The sequence below is a fragment of the Triticum aestivum genome, chromosome 2D (genome assembly GCF_018294505.1).
Source record: "Triticum aestivum cultivar Chinese Spring chromosome 2D, IWGSC CS RefSeq v2.1, whole genome shotgun sequence".
Lineage (NCBI taxonomy): Eukaryota > Viridiplantae > Streptophyta > Magnoliopsida > Poales > Poaceae > Triticum > Triticum aestivum.
This window is the reverse complement of record NC_057799.1, coordinates 41,715,932-41,738,389: the sequence shown is the minus strand read 5'-3', so window position 1 is coordinate 41,738,389 and position 22,458 is coordinate 41,715,932. Positions and strand designations below refer to the sequence as shown.

The following is a 22,458-nucleotide window of genomic DNA, read 5'->3' as shown; positions in this document are numbered from 1 at the left end:
TTTGACTGCTGCTCGAGAACCTCTTTGAACAAGAAGTAGCATGGCTCCAGCGGGGCAGAGCCAATTGGCTATGACATGGTGACCGAAATACAAATTTTTTCCACCACTTTGCAATTGCAAGAAAAAAGAGGAATCTGATCAAGTACATGATGAGCGATACTGGAGATCGAATAGAAGGTAATGACTTACTCAATGCACATATTTAGGTCTATTTCTCTCATCTGTTTAATACGCAATTCTCTTTGATAAGAAGGGTTCTCTTGTGTTCCAGGGTTGATTAAGCATCTGGTGGAACAGGGATACATTGTGTGAGGCTAAATTGCCTGACGAATTGATGAATATGGCTCAATATAGACTGGTCCAGGTATACCGGTCAGTCTTGAGCCACCAGGATAGCCTTCCACATATCATGTTCCTCCCTTGAGTGGTAACTCTTTTCTAACCTTAGAATCCTGAAACAATTTGCTCCAAAGACTCTGTCATTGAAAGGAGTCCATAGGTTTATAAAATAGGTTTTCATGAAAACCACACGTAGATAGAAAAGGTAAGAGTTACACGTGCCAGAAGCGAGGAATACCGCTCGGAAGCCCGACTGAACATGTCCTCATTCACTGTTATCTCCATATATTGGATGCCAAGCTTGAAAGGGTAATAGTCCGGGAGGATGGGGCCGTAGTCTTCTATTACGCACGCCACGCAGACGATATGGTCTTCGGCTTACTGAGAGGGGATAAGTCCACGCGAGTCACCCAGGGTCTCAAAAAGGTCTTAGCTAGAGTCCTTAGGGAGCTCCTACAGGGCTTCACTTCTATTGAAATTTCCAGAAAACAACCAGGGAGGCTACAAATTATCGGCTTGCCCCTGTCTCTGGAAAGTGAAGGTCAGCTCCACGTGGGTATTCCATTCAAACAATGGGAGAAGAGGATGACACTTGTTCATATTGAAAACCGGAGACGAAGGGAAAGAGGTTTGATTGGAACATGTTCTACAAGAACTCCTGTGTAGAACACGCCCATATCTATTCTATGGGCTGGCTTCAGGCCAACCCTACTGCTGAAGTAGAAAGCATCATATTCTGGTTTTTCCAACACTTGATCAGGAACCGGGCGCAGAAATTCCTTGAAGAGAAGGGGATGCCTACAACCAATGCCTAAATAAAGGCATATGTCGAAAAGTGCTACTACTAATAGATTCAGTAAAGGAAGGCCCGGAACGGGCTGAGCTACTACCCGAAATAGAAGAGGACGACTAGAGTAGAGGAGCCTAATTCCAATCCAAACAATTGACGAGGGAGTCTAATTATTTTTCCGTTCTTGATTGTTTCAATTGCACTTTCTTCATTGGAGGGTTGCTTGGAAAGTGCGATAGTTACGGCGCTTGGAGTATACGGATTGAATTCTTCCTTCTTCTATAGGTCTTTCTGGGCGGCGAGGCGGAAAAAAGGTGTAGAGAGGGAGAAGGTACATAAAAAAAGGATTTCTAAGGTAAAAAAGAGGCATCCACCAGTCATTGAGAACAGCTAATCCCGGAATTAGCAGGCCGGTATGCGAAGAGAATTCGGTATTGAATCCGCGAGGCTAGGTGAAGAAAAGTCCAATATGGGTGGATTACCTTTTTCTGAAGGATAAGTCTCTGGGACTGACTGAACTAAATGTATAGCGTCAAGATAAGAAGCACGGTAGTCGAAGATGTACCTTGCGGGGTGGGGTACGAGTTGACCAGACCAATGATGAAAAGCATAGATACGAGCATGGCCTCCCTGTCTCAAAAGCAGGCCGCCAAGGGTGCTCGCATGAAGCATTTCTCACTCATAAATAAGTAGTTATCACAAATTTAGAAACATGCTCTGATTTCTATTATCGAATTTCATTCAGATTTTCCAGTATTCGGAGTTGCTTGGGAAAAGGTCTAGTCAGGGTCGGTTCTGTTCGGAGTTTTGGGTTGATCGGAAAAAACACCCTAATTAAGACTTTTGTATAGTTTGTTGCAACCTGAGTTTGGTTAAGTGCCCGCCCGCCTAGATAGATACATAAGTGTCAGTTTGAATGAAGTCAAGTGTAAACCGTGTCAACAATGAGAAATTGAAGTGTAAATCTGGATGGTTTGAAGCGGAAACCTTAACATGCAAAAGTGTCTACCTCATTAGAAAAGCAAGTATCTACCGGCGATATATTCATTCGAGTATCAACCGGCGTCAACCAGTTGTCAAACTCCAAATATTTCGTTCGTAGGGGCATGAAGAAGTTGCTAAACCGGTTGTAAAGTGGCTCTGATAAAAACTATCATTGCTTTATTTTTTACTTTTCATCTAGTAACGTGCATGAATGGATATGGTGGGTAAGATTTGAAAACGTTTGACATCAACCGGGCTCTACTTTGCTTTTACTTTACTTCACTTGCCAGGTCATTGTTGTCAATATTGAGGTGAGGACTCTCTCTTTATTCTCGTTTTATTTATCACTAAATGATCTAACAAACGCATGATTTGATTACTAAATATTGAGTCATTGAACGAATATTCGAGTAAATTCACCTTTTTCTATGAAAGCAAGGATTGGGCTGGGTTGCTTATTCGTCATCATGGAGCAACCCGGTACCTTTTCTTAGGCGAGAGACTGAGAGGAGAGCATTCAATTATGCCGTTTTGGTCAAATCACAGGGCTCTTTCTGATTTGATTAAATACTTCTATGTTGTATGATAATAGAAAGTCAAGATCTCACTCGCTTTTTCTGCTTTGTATTCTCGGCTGTTGCCTTTTTCCACATCGATTGCTCTAGGAGTTCCATCCTCAACCTATGTATGCTCAAAGAACTGGATCACGGAACTCTCAGCGCTTCGCCCCAAGGCTACGAAAACGTTTCTACTGCCTTTCCCTTCCCAACGTCATATCTTTCTTCAACAAGAAGGAAAGATAACTCTCTATCTAAATGATAGAACCACTGGCACGGTACCTTTCACATTGGTAAGTCAAATCCTGGTGAAGACATCACGAGAAATGACACGACGACGTCATCTCCACTACGTAGCCCATCGGTCTTCATTCATTGAAGCCAGGGCATTGACTGACTTTCAGCGATCGCTATAAGAAAGGCATAAAAAAAGTTCTCCTAAACATGTTCCTTTCCGTTACTACTACTTGGAATTGGAAGTCTAGGAGCAGGACTAACCTTTTTATTTTGTTTAAATAAAGTCGAGATGTAGCTTTCTCTATCTCAATAAATTATTCCACCTCCATTCATTGGAGAACAAAGCATTATCTGATTAAATCCTTGCTTCAAACTCAACCGAATGAAGTTTCAAAAATAGATGTGGAAGAGGCAAAGGGAAGAGCGGGGTTGCTGAATTGTTTCTCAGAGCCGGATAAAACATCTATCTCTATTTACAATACCCTTACCCCCAAGAAAACTTTGTCGAAAAAGGTTGTCATCGTAATAGGGATTACACCTCAACATGGCAGCCCTCAATTCTGCCAATTGTGTGTGACTTGTACTCTTCTAGGCTTCCTCTTTGCCTCAAGTGATTAAACTCATCAACTACACCAACCACATTTCTTACCTCAAACCTCTCTACAATCTCTTGAATTCACTCTTGCCAAGATACTTGTCCCCTATTCACTAAGAAACTGTTGTACCAGCTTTCAGCTCTCCCCTAAGGTGCATAGCCGAAAGTTCTACCTTGTACCAATCCGTAACTTGGTACACCGAAAAGTAATGTTCACACTTTTGTATCCAAGACCTGGCCCCTTCAAATATTGGAAAATAAACTCTAGGAGTTTGATGTATCTGCTACCCATATTGATATTGATTTTGCGGCCTTTGTTCTTGCAGGTATTGGTACGGGTCATGCTGTTGAGTTGGAAGCGATTGGTTAAGGTAAGTATATATTAGCACTTCTGTTTTCATGGAATTTCCAGCATAGGGCAAAAGTATTGGTTGGGAAAATTGGATATTTGGTATTGAATTGTGTCTTGGTTGTGGTGGTGGAGGTGCAGGATTAGGTCTAATATTATCATGTTTTGAGCTATGAGGAAGGCCATAGGTGGCTGGAAACAAGTGTTCGTGCCAAGGTTTTGAGGGGGATAGAGAGGGTTATTTTTGTGATTCGGTCTTTTAGTTGTTTTGCTACTAGAGGTCTAGGTGGTCAGGGGTTTAAAGGTCTCGAATAGGTGTGAGTGGTGGTCGTATTCAGTACCAATGGTACGGTAATTGGAGGTTCAGGCGGTTCAGGCCTAGGATAAGAGCTAGAGGCTTGTTGAGGGGTAGCCATGGTTTCAGCTTCACTGGCAACAGCTGCTAGGGACATTTGTTGTCGTGTTCTAGGAAAATGAACCATATTGCCCCTAGTTGTGTTAATCGAGCTATGCTCTTCTTCAACGCTCCGCGCCTTCAAAAAAGTAGTTTTGTTGCTTGCGCTTTAATTTAGGAGTTTCAACTTAACTAGCATATGTGCATTTGGGTTGTTGGCATATGTCGGCTACATAATGGATGATTTGAAGGAAATATGCCCTAGAGGCAATAATAAAGTAATTATTTATTTCCTTATATCATGATAAATGTTAGTTATTCATGCTAGAATTGTATTAACTGGAAACTTGATACATGTGTGAATATATAGACAAACAGAGTGTCACTAGTATGCCTCTACTTGACTAGCTCGTTGATTAAAGATGGTTATGTTTCCTAGCCATAGACATGAGTTGTCATTTGATTAACGGGATCACATCATTAGGAGAATGATGTGATTGACTTGACCCATTCCGTTAGCTTAGCACTCGATCGTTTTAGTATGTTGCTATTGCTTTCTTCATGACTTATACATGTTCCTATGACTATGAGATTATGCAACTCCCGCTTACCGGAGGAACACTTTGTGTGCTACCAAACATCACAACGTAACTGGGTGATTATAAAGGTGCTCTACAGATGTCTCCGAAGGTACTTGTTGGGTTGGCATATTTCGAGATTAGGATTTGTCACTCCGATTGTCGGAGAGGTATCTCTGGGCCCTCTCGGTAATGCACATCACTTAAGCCTTGCAAGCATTGCAACAAATGAGTTTGTTACGAGATGATGTATTACGGAACGAGTAAAGAGACTTGCCAGAAACGAGATTGAACTACGTATTGAGATACCGACGATCGAATCTCGGGCAAGTAACATACCGATGACAAAGGGAACAACGTATGTTGTTATGCGGTCTAACCGGTAAAGATCTTCGTAGAATATGTGGGAGCCAATATGAGCATCCAGGTTCCGCTATTGGTTATTGACCGGACACGTGTCTCGGTCATGTCTACATAGTTCTCAAACCCGTAGGGTCCGCACGCTTAAAGTAGATGACGGTTATATTATGAGTTTATGTGTTTTGATGTACCGAAGGAGTTCGGAGTCCCGGATGAGATCAGGGACTTGACGAGGAGTCTCGAAATGGTCGAGACGTAAAGATCGATATATTGGACGACTATATTCGGACATCGGAAAGGTTCCGAGTGATTCGGGTATTTTTCGGAGTACCGCAGAGTTACGGGAATTCGTATTGGGCCTTAATGGGCCATACGGGAAAGGAGAGAAAGGCCCCAAAGGGTGCCCGCACCCCTCCCCATGGACTAGTCCGAATTGGACTAGGGAGGGGGGCGCCCCCTTCCTTCTTTCTCCTTCTCCCTTCCCTTTTCCTACTCCAACAAGGAAAGGAGGAGTCTTACTCCCGGTGGGATTAGGACTCCCCCCTTGGCGCGCCCTCCTCCTAGGCCGGCCGCCTCCCCCCTTGCTCCTTTATATACGGGGCCAGGGGGGCACCCCATAGAGACACAATTGATCATTGATCTCTTAGCCGTGTGCGGTGCCCCCCTCCACCATATTACACCCCGATAATATCGTAGCGGTGCTTAGGCGAAACCCTGCGTCGGTAGAACATCAACATTGTCACCACACCGTCGTGCTGACGAAACTCTCCCTCAACACTCGGCTGGATCGGAGTTCGAGGGACGTCATCGAGCTAAACGTGTGCTGAACTCGGAGGTGCCGTGCGTTCGGTACTTGATCGGTCGGATCGTGAAGACGTACGACTACATCAACCGTGTTGTGTTAAACGCTTCCGCTATCGGTCTACGAGGGTACGTGGACAACACTCTCCCCTCTCGTTGCTATGCATCACCATGATCTTGCGTGTGCGTAGAATTTTTTTGAAATTACTACGTTCCCCAACAGTGGTATCAAAGCCAGGTTTTATGCGTTGATGTTATATGCACGGGTAGAACACAAGTGAGTTGTGGGCGATATAAGTCATACTGCTTACCAGCATGTCATACTTTGGTTTGGCGGTATTGTGAGATGAAGCGGCTCGGACCGATATTACGCGTACGCTTACGCGAGACTGGTTTCACCGTTGTGAGAACTCGTTCCTTAAAGGTGACTGGCGGGTGTCTATCTCTCTCACTTTAGTTGAACCGAGTGTGGCTACGCCCGGTCCTTGCGAAGGTTAAAACAGCACCAACTTGACAAACTATCATTGTGGTTTTGATGCGTAGGTAAGAACGGTTCTTGCTAAGCCCATAGCAGCCACGTAAAACTTGCGACAACAAAGTAGAGGACGTCTAACTTGTTTTTGCAGGGCATGTTGTGATGTGATATGGTCAAGACATGATGCTGAATTTTATTGTATGAGATGATCATGTTTTGTAACCAAGTTATCGGCAACTCGCAGGAGCCCTATGGTTGTCGCTTTATTGTATGCAATGCAATCGCCATGTAATTGTTTTACTTTATCACTAAGCGGTAGCGATAGTCGTAGAAGCAATAGTTGGCGAGACAACAACGATGCTACGATGGAGATCAAGGTGTCGCACCGGTGACGATGGTGATCATGACGGTGCTTCGGAGATGGAGATCACAAGCACAAGATGATGATGGCCATATCATATCACTTATATTGATTGCATGTGATGTTTATCTTTTATGCACCTTATCTTGCTTTGATTGACGGTAGCATTATAAGATGATCTCTCACTAAATTTCAAGATAAAAGTGTTCTCCCTGAGTATGCACCGTTGCCAAAGTTCGTCGTGCCCAGACACCACGTGATGATCGGGTGTGATAAGCTCTACGTCCATCTACAACGGGTGCAAGCCAGTTTTGCACACGCAGAATACTCAGGTAAAACTTGACGAGCCTAGCATATGCAGATATGGCCTCGGAACACTGAGACCGAAAGGTCGAGCGTGAATAATATAGTAGATATGATCAACATAGTGATGTTCACCATTGAAAGCTACTCCATTTCACGTGATGATCGGTTATGGTTTAGTTGATATGGATCACGTGATCACTTAGAGGATTAGAGGGATGTCTATCTAAGTGGGAGTTCTTAAGTAATATGATTAATTGAACTTAAATTTATCATGAACTTAGTCCTGATAGTATTTTGCAAATTATGTTGTAGATCAATAGCTCGCGTTGTTGCTTCCCTGTGTTTATTTTTTGATATGTTCCTAGAGAAAAATTATGTTGAAAGATGTTAGTAGCAAAGATGCGGATTGGATCCGTGATCTGAGGATTATCCTCATTGCTGCACAGAAGAATTATGTCCTTGATGCACCGCTAGGTGACAGACCTATTACAGGAGCAGATGCAGACGTTATGAACGTTTGGCTAGCTCAGTATGATGACTACTTGATAGTTTAGTGCATCATGCTTAACGGCATAGAATCGGGACTTCAAAGACGTTTTGAACATGATGGACCATATGAGATGATTCCAGGAGTTGAAGTTAATATTTCAAGAAAATACCCGAGTTGAGAGACATGAAGTCTCCAACAAGTTCTATAGCTAAAAGATGGAGGAGAATAGCTCAATCAGTGAGCATGTGCTCAGATTGTCTGGGTACTACAATCGCTTGAATCAAGTGGGAGTTAATCTTCCAGATAAAATAGTGATTGACAGAATTCTCCAGTCACCATCACCAAGTTAGTAGAACTTCGTGATGAACTATAGTATGCAAGGGATGACGAAAGTAATTCCCGAGCTCTTCGTGATGCTGAAATCGACGAAGGTAGAAATCAAGAAAAACATCAAGTGTTGATGGTTGACGAGACCATTAGTTTCAAGAAAAGGGCAAAGGGAAGAAGGGGAACTTCAAGAAGAACGGCAAGCAAGTTTCTACTCAAGTGAAGAAGCCTAAGTCTGGTCCTAAGCCTGAGACTAAGTGCTTCTACTGCAAAGGGACTGGTCACTGGAAGCGGAACTACCCCAACTATTTGGTGGATAAGAAGGATGGCAAAGTGAACAAAGGTATATTGGATATACATGTTATTGATGTGTACTTTACTAGTGTTTATAGAAACCCCTCGGTATTTGATACTGGTTCAGTTGCTAAGAGTAGTAACTCGAAACGGGAGTTGCAGAATAAACAGAGACTAGTAAAAGGCGAGGTGACGATGTGTGTTGGAAGTAGTTCCAAGATTGATATGATCATCATCGCACACTCCCTATACTTTCGGGATTAGTGTTGAAACTAAATAAGTGTTATTTGGTGTTTGCGTTGAGCATGAATATGATTTGATCATGATTGTTGCAATATGGTTATTCATTTAAATTAGAGAATAATTTTTGTTCTGTTTACATGAATAAAACCTTCTATGGTCATACACCCAATAAAATGGTTTGTTGGATCTCGATCGTAGTGATACACATATTCATAATAATGAAGCCAAAAGATGCAAAGTTAATAATGATAGTGCAACTTATTTGTGGCACTGCCGTTTAGGTCATATTGGTGTAAAGCGCATGAAGAAACTCCATACTGATGGGATTTTGGAATCACTTGATTATGAATCACTTGATGCTTGCGAACCGTGCCTCATGGGCAAGATGACTAAAACGCCGTTCTCCGGAACTATGGAGAGAGCAACAGATTTGTTGGAAATCATACATACAGATGTATGTGGTCCGATGAATATTGAGTCTCGTAGCAGGTATCATTATTTTCTGACCTTCACAGATGATTTGAGCAGATATGGGAATATCTACTTAATGAAACAGAAGTCTGAAACATTTGAAAAGTTCATATAATTTCAGAGTGAAGTGGAAAATCATCGTAACAAGAAAATAAAGTTTCTACGATCTGATCGTGGAGAAGAGTATTTGAGTTACGAGTTTGGCCTTCAGTTAAAACAATGTGAAATAGTTTCACTACTCACGCCACCTGGAACACCACGGTGTAATGGTGTGTCCGAACATCATAACCGTACTTTATTAGATATGGTGCGATATATGATGTCTCTTACCGATCTACCACTATCGTTTTGGGGTTATGCATTAGAGACAGCTGCATTCACGTTAAATAGGGTACCATCTAAATCCGTTGAGATGACATCTTATGAACTGTGGTTTGGGAAGAAACCAAAGTTGTCGTTTCTTAAAGTTTGGGGTTGCGATGCTTATGTGAAAAGATTTCATCCTGATAAGCTCAAACCCAAATCAGAGAAATGTGTCTTCATAGGATACCCAAAGGAGACAGTTGGGTACACCTTCTATCACAGATCCGAAGGCAAGACATTCGTTGCTAAGAATGGATCCTTTCTAGAGAAGGAGTTTCTCTCGAAAGAAGTGAGTGGGAGGAAAGTAGAACTTGATGAGGTAACTGTACCTGCTCCCTTATTGGAAACTAGATCATCACAGAAACAAGTTTCTGCGACACCTACACCAATTAGCGAGGAACTTAATGATGATGATCATGAAACTTCAGATCAAGTTGTTACTAAACCTCGTAGGTCAACCAGAGTAAGATCCGCACCAGAGTGGTACGGTAATCCTGTTCTGGAGGTTATGTTACTAGACCATGACGAACCTACGAACTATGAAGAAGCGATGGTGAGCCCAGATTCCGCAAAATGGCTTGAGGCCATGAAATCTGAGACGGGATCCATGTATGAGAACAAAGTGTGGACTTTGATTGACTTGCCCAATGATCGGCGAGCCATAAAAAATAAATGGATCTTCAAGAGGAAGACGGACGCTGATAGTAGTGTTACTATCTACAAAGCTAGACTTGTTGGAAAAAGGTTTTTGACAAAGTTCAAAGTGTTGAATACGATGAGATTTTCTCACTCGCAACGATGCTTAAGTCTGTCAGAATCATGTTAGCAATTGCCGCATTTTATGAAATCTGGCAAATGGATAAACAAAACTGCATTTCTTAATGGATTCATTAAAGAAGAGTTTTATATGATGCAACCAGAAGGTATTCTCAATCCTAAAGGTGCTAACAAAATATGCAAACTCCAGCGATCCATCTATGGACTGGTGGAAGCATCTCGGAGTTGGAATATACGCTTTGATAAGTTGATCAAAGCATTTAGTTTTATACAGACTTGCGGTGAAGCCTGTATTTACAAGAAAGTGAGTGGGAGCACTACAGCATTTCTGATAAGTATATGTGAATGACATATTGTTGATCGGAAATAATGTAGAATTATTCTGCAAAGCATAAAGGAGTGTTTGAAAGGAGTTTTTCAAAGAAAGACCTCGGTGAAGCTGCTTACATATTGAGCATCAAGATCTATAGAGATAGATCAAGAGGCTTGATAAGTTTTTTTAATGAGTACATACCTTGACAAGTTTTTTGAAGTAGTTAAAAATGGAACAGTCAAAGAAAGAGTTCTTGCCTGTGTTGCAAGGTGTAAAGTTGAGTAAGACTCAAAGTCCGATCACGGCAGAAGATAGAGAGAGAATGAAAGTCATTCCCTATGCCTCAGGCATAGGTTCTATAAAGTATGCCATGCTCTGTACCAGACCTATTGTATACCCTACCCCGAGTTAGGCAAGGGAGTACAATTTTGATCTAGGAGTAGATCACTGGACAGCGGTCAAAATTATCCTTACTGGAATAAGGATATGTTTCTCGATTATGGAAGTGACAAAAGGTTCGTCGTAAAGGGTTACGTCGATGCAAGTTTTGACACTAATCTAGATGACTCTAAGTCTCGGTCTAGATACATGTTGAAAAAGGGAGCAATTAGCTAGAGTAGCTCCGGGCAGAGCAGTGTAGACATAGAAATTTGCAAAATACTTACGGATCTGGATGTGACAGACCCGTTGACTAAAATTATCTCACAAGCAAAACATGATCACACCTTAGTACTGTGAACTAGATTACTGACTCTAGTAAACCCTTTGGGTGTTGGTGTCGGAGTAAACGACCACGGGTAGCCTAACCGACTACCCCTGGCGCTTCAGCAAAATTATCAGGCCTTTGGGGCCTTCAAGCATTCCAAGCATTTGGGCCGCCTTCCCTAGCCGGCCACCTCTAAAAGCCGACTCCCGGGAGGCGACCCAGCCTCACCGAATCCCCCCGCGGCGACTACGGGGTGGCCGACTCCGAGAAGCCGGCCGAGACCGCAACCACTCCTACATAACGGCGATGTGATGGGGTGTGGCCACAGTGCGGCCCACTACCCCCGAAGCCCGAGGCGGGCGTGGCTCCAGGAGGCCGTACGGGACGGACGTCTCCCGTGCGGCTCGGCACTGTAGCCATGCTGACCTCGACATCATCCACGACCCCCTCCTGTACGACCCAAGGACCGCGGGCCCCTTCAGCTAGAGAGAGGCATGAAGGCGGCCCGGCCTTCTCTACTCGGCCGAGAGCATAGCCGGCCTCCCGAGGCCGGCTGATCCCCTCCTCGAAGAAGGAGCCCCATTAAGGAGACAAGGCGAGGTAAGGCTACGGTGATAGCCCTCGGGGCGGTCCACTGTAGCCACGCTTACCTCGACAAAGCCCTCGCCATCACAGGCGAGGCTACAGTAAGCAGCCGCCGACAAGACCCTAGGCGGTGGGGCCGGCCTGTCGACCAAGTAGCCGGAAGCCGGCGAGACCCATCAGCCGGCGGGACCCAGCAGCCGGCGGAGAAGCCGGCGAGTGTAGACACTGACGGCTGGGACCAGATCCCAGTCGGATTACCATTGTACCCCCGGGGAGTAGGCCTATATAAACCCCCCGAAGCACCCATGCAAAGGGTTCGGACCCAAGCATAGTTGGCTTCTAAGCATAGAGTGGCCATCTGAGATAGCACACGCACACCATAGATAGAGAGAAGCAAGAGCTAGCCTTGTTCTTCTTCTCCCTTGATCTCAACAGCTCTAGGAGCGATTGTAGCTACCTTTTATCGATCTAGTGATCATGCGGAGACCCCGCAGAGCAGGACTAGGGGTGTTATCTCCTCGGAGAGCCCCGAACCTGGGTAAGATTCACCGGCGTGCATGTCTACGCCTCATCCCGTTTCCAGGCACCGGCGACGTTTTATTGGCTCCCACAATGATAAGCCATCCTTTGGCATATGTCGCACCAACCACCCGACAGCTGGTCACATGACGATGTGAACTATGGGTGTTAATCACATGGTGATGTGAACTATTGATGTTAAATCACATGGCGATGTGAACTAGATTATTGACTCTAGTGCAAGTGGGAGACTGAAGGAAATATGCCCTAGAGGCAATAATAAAGTTATTATTTATTTCCTTATATCATGATAAATGTTCATTATTCATGCTAGAATTGTATTAACTGGAAACTTGATACTTGTGTGAATACAAAGACAAACAGAGTGTCACTAGTATGCCTCTACTTGACTAGCTCGTTGATCAAAGATGGTTATGTTTCCTAGCCATAGACATGAGTTGTCATTTGATTAACGGGATCACATCATTAGGAGAATGATGTGATTGACTTGACCCATTCCGTTAGCTTAGCACTCGATCTTTTAGTATGTTGCTATTGCTTTCTTCATGACTTATACATGTTCCTATGACTATGAGATTATGCAACTCCCCTTTACCGGAGGAACACTTTGTGTGCTACCAAACATCACAACGTAACTGGGTGATTATAAAGGTGCTCTACAGGTGTCTCCGAAGGTACTTGTTGGGTTGGCGTATTTCGAGATTAGGATTTGTCAATCCGATTGTCAGAGAGGTATCTCTGGGCCCTCTCGGTAATGCACATCACTTAAGCCTTGCAAGCATTGCAACAAATGAGTTTGTTACGAGATGATGTATTACGAAACAAGTAAAGAGACTTGCCGGAAACGAGATTGAACTAGGTATTGAGATACCGACGATCGAATCTCGGGCAAGTAACATACCGATGACAAAGGGAACAACGTATGTTGTTATGCGGTCTGACCGATAAAGATCTTCGTAGAATATGTGGGAGTCAATATGAGCATCCAGGTTCCGCTATTGGTTATTGACCGGAGACGTGTCTCGATCATGTCTACATAGTTCTCGAATCCGTAGGGTCCGCACGCTTAAAGTTAGATGACGGTTATATTATGAGTTTATGTGTTTTGATGTACCGAAGGAGTTCGGAGTCCCGGATGAGATCAGGGACTTGACGAGGAGTCTCGAAATGGTCGAGACGTAAAGATCGATATATTGGACGACTATATTCGGACATCAGAAAGGTTCCGAGTGATTCGGGTATTTTTCGGAGTACCGGAGAGTTACGGGAATTCGTATTGGGCCTTAATGGGCCATACGGGAAAGGAGAGAAAGGCCCCAAAGGGTGGCCGCACCCCTCCCCATGGACTAGTCCGAATTGGACTAGGGAGGGGGGCGCCCCCTTCCTTCTTTTTCCTTCTCCCTTCCCTTTTCCTACTCCAACAAGGAAAGGAGGAGTCCTACTCCCGGTGGGATTAGGACTCCCCCCTTGGCGCGCCCTCCTCCTAGGCCGGCCGCCTCCCCCCTTGCTCCTTTATATACGGGGGCAGGGGGCACCCCATAGAGACACAATTGATCATTGATCTCTTAGCCGTGTGCGGTGCCACCCTCCACCATATTACACCTCGATAATATCGTAGCGGTGCTTAGGCGAAGCCCTGCGTCGGTAGAACATCAACATTGTCACCACGCTGTCATGCTGACGAAACTCTCCCTCAACACTCGGCTGGATCGGAGTTCGAGGGACGTCATCGAGCTGAACGTGTGCTGAACTCGTTGGTGCCGTGCGTTCGGTACTTGATCGGTCGGATCGTGAAGACGTACGACTACATCAACCGCGTTGTGTTAAACGCTTCCGCTATCGGTCTACGAGGGTACGTGGACAACACTCTCCCCTCTCGTTGCTATGCATCACCATGATCTTGCGTGTGCGTAGAAATTTTTTGAAATTACTACGTTCCCCAACATGATTTTCCATCATTGTTCGACTTGCACAGAAACAATGGGTCCCTTCTGGTTTATTTTTCTCCCTCCAAGTTTGTTCTTCACTGTAATGTGTGTCAACTCAACAAGAGTGAGCACACCCTTCCTGCTGGTCTTCTTCAACCTTTGTCTGTTCCATTACAACCTGGGTCTTCTATTTCAATGGATTTTCTTGAGGCACTCCCCAAGTTTTATGGTTATAGCTCAATACTTGTGGTCGTGGACCGTTTCACTGGCTCATTTCATTCCTCTATCTCACCCTTTTAGCTGTATACCCTATCTTGTATCCAGTAGTAAGTCTACTCTTCTTACCCCCTCCCCTCTACCTTTTGTGGCCCATCTATTAGCTTTTTGACCATCTTTGAGTCATAGCAAGACGGCTCTATCTCTTGTCACAAGTACAGCCGTAAGTACAGTTGTTGGCGTCAACGATCAGCAGTACTGAGCTACGGAAAGTCTATTGAATTATAGCTACGAAAAGTCTATTGAAAGGACTAATCAAAGGCTACTACAGCTATAACTGACCCGCCTATGGAATCTATTGGCTCGGCTGAACCGACATGAAATGAAAGAGAGGAAGGCAGAAGCTATTGGCAAATAGAGGGGGGGATGTTCTCCGTGTCTTTTAGCCCTCACTAGATGACAACTTGCTTACTTTTCACTTCTTCTTAAGCTTGGCAGACTAGTTCCTGGCTGACTTGATAGTGCGATGAGCTTACTTGCTCTAGTTCTATCCTCAGGATTTACTTACCTGAGTACCTAGCACCGAGGATCGATGTAATTTACTTTCAAAAAGATGATGTTGATGCTAACACGCATATAAATAGATGTCCCCACTGCTTGCTCCTCTTACCCGAATGGGGTTATACGCCTTAGTGAAACTCAGAGTAAAGTGGCAGAGGTATGACCTCGGGAAGAAAGAAAGATCGGGCAGGGAAAACGGGGTTCGAACCCGCGGCTTCTGGCGTGACAGACCAGCACTCTAACCAACTGAGCTATTTCCCCCTTTCGTAACTACTGTCGATTCAACAGTCACCTACCGGTTACCTTTGTAACTATACCAAAGTAGCTGTATAACAGAATGCCCTTCGCCTTTAGTACTTTTCTTATATATATTATGTTATATACTAAATGTGTCAAAGCAATAGAACTTATTGAAAAAAACAAGCCCACCTTTCCCAAAAAGGAAGAGAGGGTGCGCCCTGCCACCCCCCCCCCCCAGAGAGAACCCAATTTTCAAGAAAGTTCTAATTAATTGTGTAGAAAAAGAAATAAGGAAAATAGGAGTAAGTGAGTAGGGTCAACAAGATTCTAAACGAATACCACAAGTGACGGAACCGACGATAATGAAGAGATAAGGGGCGAAGGATATTTTTTCTATTATTCCAATTCTTATTTATTGATTATCTAATTTATTTAGATCCATATTCATATTCATTTGCAAATACAAACTCTCTTTCATTTTCTTTTTACTTTTGCGCTAAGGATAAGGGAACTGAGAAAAAAAATTGGCTTGGCTGGTACATCAAGCATATGACATATTGCTTGTTCGGTGTGGTACACATATCTGTCAATGTCAATCAAGTAAGAAAATGCATTCCCACTGTCTGAGGAAAAGGTGAAGAATTGCAATTTATTGAGCTTGTAAGGCCCGTTGAAGTCCCCGAGAAAGGGTATAAATAGGGCTATAAGTAGGCCGTTTGCTATTGCAATAAGGGTTGCTCGCCTTTCCTTTTGATGGCTTGTCTTCCTATCGCTCTTATGTAGTGGTCGGCCTTAAAAGGAGTCTTCCTACCATACCATCATGCATGCCTATGTTATAGTGCGTTAAGCTTCGCCAGAAGCAAGCAAGATGATGAAGCGAAGCTTCGTAGACAAGGCTCGTTCCGTGCTTGACTTACGAGCTCGTGTAGTAAGGCCTCACCCTACTTCAATAAGGGCTTATGCACTCCACTCGTAAACGAGCGTTAGAGCTTTTTGAGCGAGCGAGCGAAGCCTTCCTGGAGCTTCCCCCTTCCCTCACCCGAGAATTGCATTTCCGCTTCAGCTTCCCCGGTTTAGTTGGTTTGGAGGATTAATTGATTGGATACCCAATCCGCATAATCTTTCAAAGTCACTGCTTCTACGACGATAGGCGTAAAGGCATGATTAGTTCCATGAATCTCACTGCACTGACCATAGTAAACTCCTTCTCGTTGTACCGAGATGGAGGTAAGATTTGAATGACCAGGTACAACATCACATTTGACACCTGAGGAAGGTACAGCCCAACTATGAGGTACATCAGCGGGTGTTACAATCATACGTAGATGAGTTTTGGCTAGTACGACCACTCTATTGTCAACTTCTAATAAACGTGATTGACCCAATTCTGGATCATCTTCTGGAATCGTATAACTGTCAAAAGTGAGTGATTGTTCATCAGAACTGTTATAGTCCGAATACTCATAAGGTTGGGTCAACGCCCGCCTCCCCCCAAACTTGACTTGCAAGTTTCCCCGCAAAAAGCTCTCCACACCTACTCTTATTTATAAAGAGCACTATTCTTCTTTAGTCAGGTAGTTCTCCCCCCTCTACGAGACCGTAAGACCCCGGTGGAATCAAAGGCCCGCTTACTAATAGGCAAGAGGGGACCCTTTCTCGCCCAGCCCTACCTACATCAGTGAAGCTAGAACCGAGGAAGACAATGTTCAACACACATGAGACAAAATGAAGGTATGGGACGGCCAGTTCACCACGGAAAGGGATGCTAGTCGGCTTTGGCGAAGTTGTAGGCCCCAATAGATCAGATCTCAAGAGTGATTCCTCACCTATCCTGCCAGGGGCCAAGTCGAAGGCTCGAGTATAGATTCCCTATGCTCATGTGAATGGCCGGCCCGTAGATCTAAAAGGATCCATAAAAAAGACCGAAAAGTATGTTTGTCCACAAAAAAAACTCGTTCATGAGACGTCGAATTCCCACGTTCCAGCCTGCATTATGCCAGCAGGTCCCACCCCCAATTTCTTGAGTCACCCTTATCTAAAAAAAAGACGGAGTCTATCTAGATCATAGGATCATTGTATTCAGAGGTCAATTCTCTTTATTTGACCTCCCACCGTTCACGACATCCCTTGCTTCTCGCAAGAACGGCTCCTCGATGGAGGAGCAGAAGCGCTGGTCCCCTTCGGTCAAGTGCTTGTGCGTGCTCTTACCTACCGTAGGACCTCCGTCCCCGAAGCGAAGAAGGAGGAGCAGGAACAACAGGTTGTCCTCTCTTGGCCCAGTAGTTCCGCAACTACTACCGTGGTTGTTGCCAACGGGGATCCCCCATTCCGAAAGGTAACGGGACTAGCCCTTAGGTCCAAAGTTGTATGCCACTGCTGTGGTGCCGATAGATTCACTACTGAAGCCCCGTTATCGGACATTGCAGGCTTAGCATCTATTTTTCGTATATCGCTCCACCACACCGAGAAGAGGTATGTGTACCTCCAGCAATAACAAGAATGGAACCATAGGCTCCTATGCTGGGAGCATTTTGGGGTATAGGTCTAACCATCTCAACTCCCCGTTTCTGGCGTGCTATAGTTCTTTTAGTCTCTCGACGATGGGAATGAGAGATGACCGGTAAGCCAGATGCTTCGCGAACCACCGGTACATTTCATTGCACTTAAATCACCCTCGTTAAGAGGCGCACTCCGATACCATTGATGTCCAATAGCTTTGATAGTAATGGCTGGATCTACTAATACCTCGTCCATTGAGTATAATAGAGCAAACGATGGTATAGCAATGAACAAAAGAATGACACTTGGAAATATGGTCCGAATAATTTCGATAGTAGTTCCATGAACAATCCTTTGTGGGATTGGATTAGTTTTCTCGTTGAAATGCCATAAAGCGCGAACCAACATCCGTGATATGAAAACCAAAATAAGAATGAGGAAGAAAAAGATATCGTGATGAAAAATGCTCATGGGGGAGACTCATTGTAGGACCGCTATTTGTTAGAAATATGCCCTAGAGGCAATAATAAATTGGTTATTATTATATTTCCTTGTTCATGATAATCGTTTATTCTCCATGCTAAAATTGTATTGATAGGAAACTCAGATACATGTGTGGATACATAGACACCACCATGTCCCTAGTAAGCCTCTAGTTGACTAGCTCGTTGATCAATAGATGGTTACAGTTTCCTGACCATGGACATTGGATGTCGTTGATAACGGGATCACATCATTAGGAGAATGATGTGATGGACAAGACCCAATCCTAAGCATAGCACAAGATCGTGTAATTCGTTTTGCTAGAGCTTTTCTAATGTCAAGTATCATTTCCTTAGACCATGAGATTGTGCAACTCCCGGATACCGTAGGAATGCTTTGGGTGTACCAAACGTCACAACGTAACTGGGTGGCCATAAAGGTGCACTACAGGTATCTCCGAAAGTGTCTGTTGGGTTGGCACGAATCGAGACTGGGATTTCTCACTCCGTGTAAACGGAGAGGTATCTCTGGGCCCACTCGGTAGGACATCATCATAATGTGCACAATGTGACCAAGGAGTTGATCACGGGATGATGTGTTACGGAACGAGTAAAGAGACTTGCCGGTAACGAGATTGAACAAGGTATCGGGATACCGACGATCGAATCTCGGGCAAGTAACATACTGATTGACAAAGGGAATTGTATATGGGATTGATTGAATCCCCGACATCGTGGTTCATCCGATGAGATCACCGTGGAACATGTGGGAGCCAACATGGGTATCCAGATCCCGTTGTTGGTTATTGGCCGGAGAACGTCTCGGTCATGTCTGCATGGTTCCCGAACCCGTAGGGTCTACACACTTAAGGTTCGATGACGCTAGGGTTATAGGGAATAGATATACGTGGTTACCAAATGTTGTTTGGAGTCCCGGATGAGATCCCGGACGTCACGAGGAGTTCCGTAATGGTCCGGAGGTAAAGATTTATATATGGGAAGTCCCGTTTTGGCCACCGGAAGAGTTTCGGGCGTCACCGGTAATGTACCGGGACCACCGGAGGGTTCCGGGGGTCCACCGGGAGGGGCCACCAGCCCCGGAGGGCCCTATGGGCTGTATGTGGAGAGGTACCAGCCCCTTAGTGGGCTGGGTGCCTTCCCTCCCAGGGCCCATGCGCCTGGGGGTTTGGGGGAACCCTAAGGGGAGGCACCCCCCTTGCCTTGGGGGGCAAGGCAACCCCCCTGGCCGCCGCCCCCTCCTCAGATTGGATCTGAGGGGGCCGGCCCCCCTCTCCCTTGCCCCTATATATATGTGGGGGTGGGAGGGCAGCCGTAAGCCAAGTTCTGGCGCAGCCCTCCCCCTCTTCCATGTCCTCCTCCTGTCCCGCGGTGCTTGGCGAAGCCCTGCAGGATTGCCACGCTCCTCCATCACCACCACGCCGTCGTGCTGCTGCTGGACAGAATCTTCCCCAACCTCTCCCTCTCTCCTTGCTGGATCAAGGCGTGGGAGACGTCACCAGGCTGCATGTGTGTTGAACGCGGAGGCGCCGTGGTTCGGCGCTTAGATCGGAATCAACCGCGATCTGAATCGCTACGAGTACGACTCCTTCATCCGCGTTCTTGCAACGTTTCCGCATCACGATCTACAAGGGTATGTAGATGCACTCCCCTTCCCCTCGTTGCCAGATTACTCCATAGATTGATCTTGGTGATGCGTAGAAAATTTTGAATTTCTGCTACGTTCCCCAGCACTATTTCCTACACATCGACTGTGCTTTTAGTGGTTTTCCGCTGATTAAACCACAGTGCCGGGGCGATCCAATTATCCGGAGAAGTTCTCTTTGTCTTCGAGCTTTTATTCCTCAATCCACTTATTCGTTCCCTTCTTTTGTATACCTCCCCACCAATAGATAGAGACAAATGGGAATAACCGAACCACGTCTACAAAATGCCAATACCATGCAGCTGCTTCAAAGCCAATGTGATGCTTCTTGGTCAGATGACCAAGATATTGGCGAATACCACATACGATCAAGAAAAGAGTACCTATAATCACATGAAAACCATGAAAGCCAGTTGCTAAGAAAAAGGTAGAACCATAAATACTATCCGAAATAGTGGAGGGTGCTTGGTAATATTCCATTCCTTGAAAGCCAGTGGATACTAGAGCCAGTGAAATGGTTGCTACTAAAGCGTAAACTGCTCGTTTTTCCTTCTCCGCGAGTATAGCATGATGAGCCCAAGTTACGGCAGCTCCGGATGAAGGGAGAATAGGGGTATTAAGAAGAGGGATTTCCCAAGGATCTAAAACCCCAATCCCTTTTGGGGGCCAAATACCTCCGATCTCTACCGTAGGTGCCAAAGAAGAATGAGAAGAAGCCAAAAAATGCAAAAAGTAACATAACCTCCGAGACTATGAAGAGAATAGAACCATATCGAGGTCCTAATTGTACAGCTTTTGTATGATGCCCTTCCAACGTGGATTCACGTAGAACATCCCGCCACCATACGAACATGGTATAAAGGAGAAATATTAGGCCCAAACTGAGAAGTGTTGCACTCCCTTGAAATGAGTGCATGTACATCACACCTCCTATGGTGGTTGCCAAAGCTCCGAGCGAACCCGAAATAGGCCATGGACTTGGATCTACCAAATGATAAGAATGCCTCTAAGATTCAATCATAAACCACTTTGCCCCGGTTGTATGTAAACCCCCCTTCACCCCCATCCCCTAAAGTGGTAAAGAAGGAGGCTATTTTTTGTCTCATTAGGACAAACAAATAGGAAGGGATAGTTCTTTCATTGCATTGATAGAAGTGAGACTATCAAAAGATCCCTCTATTATTTAGAGAAAAGAGTTGGCGTGGGTTCTACCAACGAAACGAAGAAGTTTTTGATTGGTCTTTATCATTCGGAACCCTCTCCGTATTAGTAAGAAAAACACACCCAGACTCTGACTTCAATGGTGGGAACAACCTCAGCACTCCGGCGTGAACATGAACAATCATTCTATCCAAAATTTCATGTATGATAGTGGTCGATCCCTCGGGAGTGACATTCGTTACTTTGGATTTTGTTCACGCGGTGATCTTCTCTCTTTCCAAGAGTACTACCCTTTACGTAGTCTATGTCTGGGGAGACAGGTGCGGTAGAGAGGTCCCCCACTTCGATTCCTGTCCCGTTAGCATCTTCGATCCGAGATTTGGGATGACTCCGTTAGTTTCGGTCGGGAGCCGGACAGTAATGGACCTACAACCCTTGCTTGTGGACTAGCTGCAGAGCTAACCTTGATTCTATTAGTTTGGTGGTTGCTACCAAGACGATTTCTTTATGCCCATCAAAGAACCTCGAGATGCTAATCCACAAAAAACGATACAAGAAATGCGAAAGAACTCAATAACGAAACGAGGGCGACCCGTGAAAATACCTCGGTTTCTTACTCGTGCCATTGAACTCTTTCTTGGCAACTTGGACAACTTATAACGATGTTTGTCCCGCATATCAGACGGAAGATCGGGTTACAAAATTCGAAAGCTTTCGTCTCAATTCATATTTAGCCGCGAGCAATCTACGTTTGTGATCTCGTATATTTCGTCACTTCTCCGGCATCTTACTTAGTTTCCCCCTCATCTTTTAGCAAAAAGCCGCTCCACAGTAGTAAAGTCTCATCTTTTGTATTGGCCGAAGTGACAATATTCACATTGAACCCTCGAATATGCTCGAAGATCTCAAAATGATCTTCCAGTTCCGGGGAGAATTCGCAAAGCACCATTTCCATAAAAAAATTGATGGAGTTTTCCCGTATTTCAACCGGAGAATCCAACATAGACATTACTGTAAAGATTCTGACCCAAAAATGGTACATTCCATGCCCTCGGAGAACGCTTTGTCGTGCAAAGTCACTGACATATCCAGTGTCTTTTTCGGACCGCAAGAATGGATTGGATCGAAACGACTTTCCTGCTTGAAAATAGGGGCCCCTTTGTGTCTGCATGAATCTCTGACCGCACAAAATCTCCATAGCCAATTTTCCAAATCGGATTCTGAAATCAGAGGCAGCTTTTGGTACTAATCTTATTTCAAACTTACTCCTACAAAAATGAGAAAGCACTTGTTATACAACATCTTTCTTTTAAAAAATGCGGAAAATATCCAAGGTTGTTAAGAAAAAAGTACTGCTGTGTGCAGTTTAGGTGCAACACTTTGCGAACATGTACAACAATACACACTCCAAAACTGTTCAGCAAAGATACATTTCAAATCCCTTTACTATCAATAATAATGCCGCATATGGTT

At 44.7% G+C, this 22,458-nt stretch overlaps 2 protein-coding genes, 1 non-coding gene and 1 pseudogene across 3 annotated transcripts; all 4 read right to left on the bottom strand.

Annotated features, from left to right (window-relative positions):
• Window positions 1-15,127: 15,127 nt before the first annotated feature.
• Window positions 15,128-15,201, bottom strand: TRNAD-GUC (transfer RNA aspartic acid (anticodon GUC)). The gene has a single exon. It is a non-coding gene; the product is annotated as a tRNA-Asp (tRNA).
• Window positions 15,202-16,203: 1,002 nt separating this feature from the next.
• On the bottom strand, window positions 16,204-18,150 carry LOC123055615 (cytochrome c oxidase subunit 2-like). The gene is made up of 2 exons (XM_044479555.1): window positions 17,871-18,150; window positions 16,204-16,648 (listed from the first exon to the last, which is right to left on the bottom strand). The coding sequence occupies exons 1-2, from the start codon at window positions 18,148-18,150 to the stop codon at window positions 16,254-16,256; spliced, it is 675 nt and encodes a 224-aa protein (XP_044335490.1). The 3' UTR covers window positions 16,204-16,253.
• Window positions 18,151-20,016: 1,866 nt separating this feature from the next.
• LOC123055614 (cytochrome c oxidase subunit 3-like) lies at window positions 20,017-20,890 on the bottom strand (annotated as a pseudogene).
• An 882-nt stretch (window positions 20,891-21,772) lies between these two features.
• Window positions 21,773-22,375, bottom strand: LOC123055612 (60S ribosomal protein L5, mitochondrial-like). The gene is made up of 2 exons (XM_044479554.1): window positions 22,365-22,375; window positions 21,773-22,253 (listed from the first exon to the last, which is right to left on the bottom strand). The coding sequence occupies exons 1-2, from the start codon at window positions 22,373-22,375 to the stop codon at window positions 21,773-21,775; spliced, it is 492 nt and encodes a 163-aa protein (XP_044335489.1).
• Window positions 22,376-22,458: the final 83 nt, after the last annotated feature.